This window comes from Aulonocara sp. 'chitande type north' Nkhata Bay, linkage group LG11, assembly GCF_057382095.1.
Source record: "Aulonocara sp. 'chitande type north' Nkhata Bay isolate Kocher_YH1m ecotype deep benthic linkage group LG11, A_spYH_male_GT1.1, whole genome shotgun sequence".
Taxonomy (NCBI): Eukaryota; Metazoa; Chordata; class Actinopteri; order Cichliformes; family Cichlidae; genus Aulonocara; species Aulonocara sp. 'chitande type north' Nkhata Bay.
Genome location: NC_141354.1, coordinates 20,029,720 through 20,037,630, shown reverse-complemented (window position 1 = coordinate 20,037,630; position 7,911 = coordinate 20,029,720). Strand labels below are relative to the sequence as shown.

The window sequence follows — 7,911 nt, the reverse complement described above, 5'->3', positions numbered from 1 at the left end:
ATTGGTCATTTTTATATTCTTCAACCTAGGAACAAGAATCACAGGTGCATAGTTTTGCAACTATTCTTCAGTGAGCAGTCAGATTTAGTTTTTATGTTCTTCCTGAAAGTCTGAACTCTTTATCAGACTATTAATTTAAATATCTGTAAAATGATCACCCTACATTTGCTTGCAGTGTTTTTTGTTTTTTTATAAACAGACCGCACAAACCCCCTTTACTCCATTTTCTTAATGACTTTCCAGGTAAACACACCCAAACTTACAGCAAAGACTAAAGGCCAAAAATAACCTTTGAACTTATGGTGAAAGTAGGACAGTTAAGACACTCCTGTCTGAGATTCCAAGTTATCATTAAAAAAAGAAAAAAAAAACCCAGCCAATCATGCAGAGGGAGGTAAGATGTGGCTGTGTTGTAAAACGCCAAAGTGCTGATTGAAAATGGTGTCAGTGAAGCAAAATAAAACTCAACCAGTGAATGTTCGGTTTAAAGACTTTATTGCGTTTAAATCTTTACAAAATGCGTCAGTGTGTAAACCTATTTTTAGTCTCGCCTTGTGAACACTGCGACTTCAGAGTCGACTTCAGTCACTGCAGATTCAGCACTCTCACTTCTCCTTCTCCCTGTCTTTCTCATCTTTCTTCTTCTTCTTTTTCTTCTTTTTATCGTGGTGGTGGTGGTGGTCATCTGGGGAATGGGAATCCCTGTGAAGATCCAAAAAGTCCAAGTTAACTCTGCAGTATGCATAATACATTTTGGTGTTACAAAACAAGATATTTTCAATCATTAACCCTTTAAGACCTACCATAGAACCAAGTCCGCCAGAGCTTATATTATATTTTTACATGCTGTGGAGCCATTTTTTGGAGCATTTCAAGTTGCTATACATCAATACAACCATTATAGCCCAAATTTTAATAATATGCATGCATTAAGTGCATAGTAATTACATAAATTGCAAAAAAGTGCAATAAACTACAAAAAGATTGAAAATTGTTTTTGATTTTTTTAACATATATTTCTAGTTAGAGAAATTTAAGAGTCTTATCCCTCAAAACTGTAAATACAAAAAAGTTGCACAAACTAGTTTCCCACCAAAGGAAATTTATTTTAAGTGTCTTCATAGTTTTATTTTTGAGATACACCAATTTTCATATACTGCAGGAAAAACGAAAAAATATATTATAGTGCAAATTTGCAAAAAAGCAGCATATGCATCAAAATAAAATATTTCCAGCAGTGCAATATGAGTCCTCAGCATCCCAGAAACGTCACAGAAAGTCATAAAGTCAAACATAACTTTTAAAAACACAAGTATAGGCTCATAAGGCCACAATGGTAAAAACTACATTTCTGCAAAATGACGTCACTTCCGGTTTCGGGCAGGTCATGCGGTCATGTGACAGTTCACGCTGATGGACATAGGAAGTGTTACAAACAGCTGATCGGATCGGCAAAGCGTGTTTCTGGAATATTATGTTTTTGTTGCTGCAAGTGCTTTTTATGCAGTTTTTGCAAAGCTTTATGTGGAAGGAAACTGTGACCGAGGACAAGCTGATGGCATAAGATGTGAGTACAATTCCTCCGGTTTCATATGCAAAAAAAATTATTGCGCTAGCTTACGTGGTTGCAGTGCTACCGGGATTTAAAAATAGTTACGCAAAATGGAGTGTGTCCGCTCCGACCGGCTTTAAAGGGTTAAGCTGTGAAGATGATGCAAATTATGTTATGTGGTTGTTTCTGTAATTGGTGTGTGGTATACAAGAGCTAGAACAGAAGATAGAACTTCCCATACACATCCACAACCCTTAGATAAGTCCTTTCTCACCTGTCCCTCCTACTCTTCTTCTTCTTGCTCTCCCTTTCGTGGCTTCGCTCCCGGCTGCGGTGACGTTTACTGTGGGAGTGGTGAGACTCTGAGGATGGTGAGCGTCTTTCATCCACCTGCCGCCTGAAAAACAAAACAATTTTAAAAAATTGTCTTTAACCTATAAACTCCTCTGATGCAATATCTTAATCGTCAATGAAGCATAAAAGTGATCATGAGGAGTGCTTCGTGTACCCGTGGGAAGACTGTTCCACTCTCATCGACTCCTCTTCATCTTCCTCCTCTTTCCACTGTCTGGCAAGTTCCTCAGAATGGACGTTGATCACCTCTCTGATCACCTGCAGGGCGATCATAGAGACCACATTACTGTTTCCTAACCTTGGTTCAAACAGGAGGACCGACACGCTGAGCTTAGCATCAGATTTTCAGTTCGGAGATTCCCAGGCAGAGTTTATTTAGTATTCCAGTCAGAGTTATCATAGTTTAGCATTTTCTAATTAGTTTCTTTTTTTATTTCATTTTGACTTAACAAAAAAATAAAAATCTGTAGTTTCCAGTTGACTCTCTTATTTCAGTTTAGTTTTTAATGTTCAAAAATGTTTCGTTTTATTTCTTCCAGTCTTGTTATTGCTACAGTGTGAAGGGAATATATTAGAGCCAAGACTCTGGAAAATCAGTGCAGATATTATATTGAAAAACACACTGAAAGCAGTTAAAATCCCGAGTTTCAATAAACATGTCTATTAATGCCACATTAAACAAGATCTCATCTGCCGCGACCGGTTATGGTGAGAGAAGGAAGACAAGAAAACTACTTCTAAAACAAACTTTGCCTTGCTTCCCATAAATGTTTACCCTGCTCAACAGAATAAGCTAACATGTCTTTCAAAACTATACTGCTCCCACCGAAAATTCTCTGCCTGTGTGAAACAGACACACGTATTGTTGAGATCTGGGCAGTCAGTCAACAGTCAGATGACCAGCATCTTGCTCAGTAGAATCGAAACTGAATTCTTCGCCCTCTTGTCCATCAAGATAAAGCCTGTTTTGTCTCTGGGCCTTTTGAGAAACTGTCCAAATTGGAGTTGGGTAGGGTGATGTAGCAGAAAAACTGATAGTGGAGCAGAGGCTGAGAGTTTTCTGAGGAAAAGAACTACTCAACAATTTATCAGACAGTCCGTTCTTTTGCTGCTTTGTGGAAGTCAAATGATATAAATTTTAAAAAAGCGTGTCCAGCTTCATGAACACTATATGTTGAAACTCAAGAGCACAATAATAGCTCCAGTAACTGGATTTCCAAATCAGGCTCACCAAATCCACTGGTCATTTATACTGTGCTGTCTTTCGTTTTCACCATTTTAAAGTACTGTTACTTTTGACATTTCCAACTAAAGATGGGAAAAGCGGTTCTTGTGATTCACAACACCCTTCATAATTTAAAGAAAAAGTTATTTCACCTTCATCATGGATTATATATAAATGAAGTAAATGATTAGAATCAGGACAACACTTATTGTTCTTTATCAACTCATCTACCTCAGTGTAGGATTTCTTGGTGATGTGAACATTTTTGGCTCTGTAGGACTGACGCCGCCTCTTGTAGTCCCTCATTTCTGCCATCAGCTCCAGTTTAGTCTTTGGTTCATTTTGTTCTTCACCTGAACAAAAACACACACAATTTTTATGTGGACTGCACCAGAGAAAGCCAAAAAAAGTTTTCCTTCACTAAAATTACAGCAACTCTAAGTGTAGAGTTAAACTTAGTTAAATCTCACCTTTTTGGAGTTTGGACACCAAATCTACGTAGAGATCGTCGTTGGAGGACGATGCTTCCTTCTGTTCATTGATGACGCCGACCACATGATTGTACAGAGCCAATCGGTCGGCAACAGTGAGATCACACACGGCTCGCTTGTGGTTCTGAGGCACGTCGACCGGCTCACCGGAGTACTGACCTGATAAAGGATCAGACAAGTTTTACAAGCTAAGTGAGAAAACACAAACTAAACTGACAAGATTTTAGTTAATTTATCTAATTTCAAATCCTGGACTTCAACCTCAAAACAACCACCTGATCACTCAGAGTCAGAGGTTTGGGATAAGTTAAAGTTTTGCTTGTTTGGAATCCTGAAAAACAAAAAATTCAATCTTTCTGGTTTCTCTAAATTTCTAATTTTCTCTGCAGGAAACCCAACTCTAACCCCAGATGAGTCGCCAATAACCTGTTTGCTCTTAAGACATTAATGAGGTTAAAGAAAACAAAAACACGTCCACATAATGCAAGTCAAATGATTAATTATTCCTAAGATCACTTCTCAAAGTAGCTCTGTATTCAGCCAAAATTGGATTCTACATAAAAGTAATTTGGTTTTAAGTGTTAAAGTAGAAAATCATAAAAGGCGAATTTACACCATGGACCCTGTTCTCAAAAAGTGACATAGATTTAACACTGACAGGAAATAAGTGCTTAAAGTTTTTTGGGGTTTTTTTTTATGTTTAGCGCCATCTTGTGCCAGCACAGAGCATGACATCATTGGGTCGGTTGGCTGCAGTCAATAGACTTACATTAGTTTATGTTAGCTAACTAGTAACAGGACCAATAACTGAGGGGAAAACATGGGGACTTAACTAAAAATCGGTTTAAGGGGGTCACGTTTGTGCTGCCCCCGGCTGTAACAATGAGTTTTATGTTAAAATCAAGGAATAAACAGTAATTGGTTGTTTTGCTAGCTGCACTAATAAGAGGAAATTCACCTGTTAGCTCTAATGTTAGGGTGAGGAACAAAGACAGAAGTTACTTTAAAGTTTAGTCCCTAGTTATTACCTAACATCAATGACTGATAACTTAGCATCAGTAAGGAACTGTGGCCTTCTACTGGAATACTTTTAGATGAAGATTTGACAGAAAGCAGAAACTACATAAGTATTTTAAACATTCAGTCTAAATATGACTGATGAGTCTACATGTATGGACTTTCCCCATCACATAAAGGGAAAAGTATTTGTATGTTCAAGGATGCAGATGTGACTGATAAGCTTCCCGCACCCAAACCCCTGTGGTTTGAAAGGATATGACAGTAAAGGATATGAGGCATGAAACCAGTGGCAGACCTCTCTAGAGCCCATCTCCTCTAATACTCACCCCAATCGCTGCAAACAGAACAAACAACACATGGATGTTAGGAGCAAAACTAGAAAAGACGTGCCGATCCTAAATTGATATTGTAAAAGCTCCTCTTTTACTAATTACTAGTACTAATTACTAGTTACTATTTGGTGAGGGTGAGAGCCAAAAAAGTGAACAATGAATTTACAATGAGTTTAGTGAGGACTTTAAAACTAATGGCATTTTTCTTGGTGTATAAAATTAAACATCTGAATATTCAAGAATAACCCTGTAAAGCATGTTTATCACTGGAGAGGCATGACCCTAATCCTAACCATTCTATCTGACCATGTCAAAGGGGGGAAAAAAACAAACTTTTTTCTTTTTCCAACATCTAACAACAGGTCTGGATTCTGAATGTAGGTCTGGTGGCGGGGTTGAGTCATCGCCAATGATGAGTTGGCGATGACAGAGTTAACTTTGTACCTTTGCTTCTAGTAAATGTACGTTGGTGTGTTGTACTTAGAAAAATAACGCACAGAATAAAATGAGCCGCTACCTTGCCAGAAGACTCCTTCCATCCTCATCATTGGTGCAGCAGATCTCGCCTGTAGGATCACCTGATGCTGGGTGGTTTTGTCTGCATGATGAATGAGAACAGAAAAAACATTACTAAAACATTCCTGACCGAAAAATTCCATCCTTACCTTCCTTTCTACTACAAATGAGTTCCACTACGCGCCAAGACAAAAGCATTATTACTTAACGTTCAAAGAACATTTAGTAAACAATGAAATGAAGGAGACATATGTTCTTTTTCCAAGAAATAAAAAAAACAGTAATATTCAAAATGATTTATATAATTAACTAGATAAAAATGGCTTTCAACAGGGCACATAACAATATACATCTTTTTTACTGCACTACAAACTTTTTAAAGTACATTTAAAAAGAACGAAGAAAACTAAATTGAGTGTTTCTTGTTGAGATTGTTTTATTTCATTTTTTTCAAAAATGAATTATCTCTTCCTTCTTTTAGCAACACAAGTTGCAAAACTTCAAAAGAAAACAGGTGGTCTTCTAAAAAGATCTAATCTCACTAGGGTGAACTTTGGTTATACTAAAGAAAGGTGATAATTTCCAGAGAAAGTCCTCTGTGATGACTTACCCATTGTAAAGCTTCTGACGCTGGTGTTCTCATAGCTCACGGAGGGGTCGTACATCTCCGCCTGCAAAGTAGTGATAAGCTTTACAGCTCTTTCAATTATTAAACACAACTTTACATTAACACTGGAGGTTAGGAGGTTTTCAGTAGTCTGTTGCACAATAACAAGAAGCTTTTGTAGTCTACTTTACTGCTTTTGCCCTGCTGTCTCTGGTCCAATTGCCAGGTTACAGCAGCAGATTCCAGCACCAACACATTAATCTGTAACTAACTGTGTTACCTGCTCCTCGGCAGAGTAGCCCATCTTTTTTAGCTTGCAGGAGGCTTTGTGCTTCTCCATGGTCCTGACCGGGACCCTGTGGTGAGGGTCATAGGGACACTGCTCCATTGGTTCCTGAGAATGCAAGCATATTACATTAGCAAATAATGAATTTAAATTAACATCAGGTATGAATTACACAGAAGCATTATTAATATACCATTGCTGTAACACAATTACCTTCTGAAAGGTTTTATTCTGCAGTGTTTATTAAAACTGTTTTATAAGGACTAAACAACCTCATGGCCAGAATTCAATACAATCTGAATTGTGTAAATATGTATGAAAGCTAATAATAAGCATATTTTCCTATGATGTAACAACTAGCACCACAAATTAACCCCATAGCAAAACTCGTTAAAATAGGTCTAATTCAAGCTGAGAATTAAATGTCTTTGTAAAAATTGGATTTAGATGTCATTAACTTTTGTCTGCTCTCTCCCTTTGCGTTTTGCCGTTGTTTTTGTATGTCCTTCTTTCCTTGCCAAGTTCTATTGAATGCTGTTCCTAATGTAAAGTTTAAAGGGAGTTTTTCCTTTCAGTCATTGACAAATGCTGCTCAGAGCGGGAATTATGACTTGAAATGTCACTATTTTGAATCTTCAGTACCAGAAAATGATCGCCAAGAAGATACAAATGTATATGTGGTAATCAAAAGAAAGAAAACTTGTACTATTTCATGTAAACAAAGACATTTAAACCAAAGTGTAGCTTCAAAAGCATCCTCGTTGAAACTTTTGAGAAGAGCACATTAAAGAAATAAATAACAAAAAACTCAGGAAAAGAAAAGCGGCCTTAAAAAAATCCGGTAAATATTATAAGATGCAAGCATAAAAACACTATTAGAAGACACATGACATATTAATTATAGTTTTTTTTTATTACATCAGACGTAGACCACTAAAAAAGCCAAAATAGAACCACATTACAGCAAATAAAAGTGCCAATTGGGCGAGAGCAACCAGCAAATCTACCACCAAGCTTGAGTGACTTCAGAAAAAAAAATATTAGAAACTCACCGAAAACGCCCCAAACTTAGCTTAGCTTAGGCAGCAGAGAAAAACTCCATTATAGTCACTTAAGCAAATCTCTCTGGACTCAAACTTAGTTAAACGCTTAAATCTGATGCTGCTCTATTGTTGCTACGGAAAACAAAACATTCCGAGAAGGTTTTCTGCTGTTTTGACTGAACAATAAATGCTAACATTAGCCAAACAAACGCAAGCTACCTGGTTGGAGTTCTTGTAGTCTAGCGACCATCCCAGCGTTTCAAATATGTCGTTTATCTGTTTTTTGCACTTTTCAGTAAATTCCGTCAGCTCCTGAAGACGCTCCATGCGGTCCTGGAGAGTTAGCGGCGGTAATGAATCCGACATGATGGGTTTTTATATCAAAATGAACAAAGATTTTCCCTTGAAATCATCATAAGGATCGTTCACTGTACTGGAGAGCGGAACATCCTGCGCGCAGTGATGACGGAAGAACAATAGCGATG

The 7,911-nt window shown here is 37.5% G+C and overlaps 1 protein-coding gene across 2 annotated transcripts; it reads right to left on the bottom strand.

Moving 5' to 3' along the window:
- Nucleotides 1–464: 464 nt before the first annotated feature.
- Nucleotides 465–7,901, bottom strand: snrnp48 (small nuclear ribonucleoprotein 48 (U11/U12)). Of its 2 annotated transcripts, none has more exons than XM_086310993.1 (9): nucleotides 7,646–7,901; nucleotides 6,378–6,491; nucleotides 6,101–6,161; nucleotides 5,492–5,572; nucleotides 3,602–3,781; nucleotides 3,363–3,484; nucleotides 2,061–2,164; nucleotides 1,827–1,949; nucleotides 465–702 (listed from the first exon to the last, which is right to left on the bottom strand). In XM_086310993.1, exons 1-9 carry the CDS (start codon nucleotides 7,790–7,792, stop codon nucleotides 606–608), a joined length of 1,029 nt encoding a protein of 342 aa, XP_086167119.1. In that variant the 5' UTR covers nucleotides 7,793–7,901; the 3' UTR covers nucleotides 465–605. The 2 variants fall into 2 exon arrangements, with proteins under 2 accessions (XP_086167119.1, XP_086167121.1); XM_086310995.1 differs by lacking the exon at nucleotides 7,646–7,901 and adding an exon at nucleotides 7,436–7,603.
- Between the last annotated feature and the right edge of the window lie 10 nt (nucleotides 7,902–7,911).

Coding starts and splice junctions, on each gene's coding strand:
- snrnp48 (XM_086310993.1), bottom strand. CDS start 7,792: ATGTCGGATTCATTACCGCCGCTAACTCTCCAGGACCGCATGGAGCGT. Junction 5,573..6,100: donor CGTCAGAAGCTTTACAATGG/GTAAGTCATCAC, acceptor TTCATCATGCAG/ACAAAACCACCCAGCATCAG. Junction 2,165..3,362: donor CCAAGAAATCCTACACTGAG/GTAGATGAGTTG, acceptor ATCGCCCTGCAG/GTGATCAGAGAGGTGATCAA.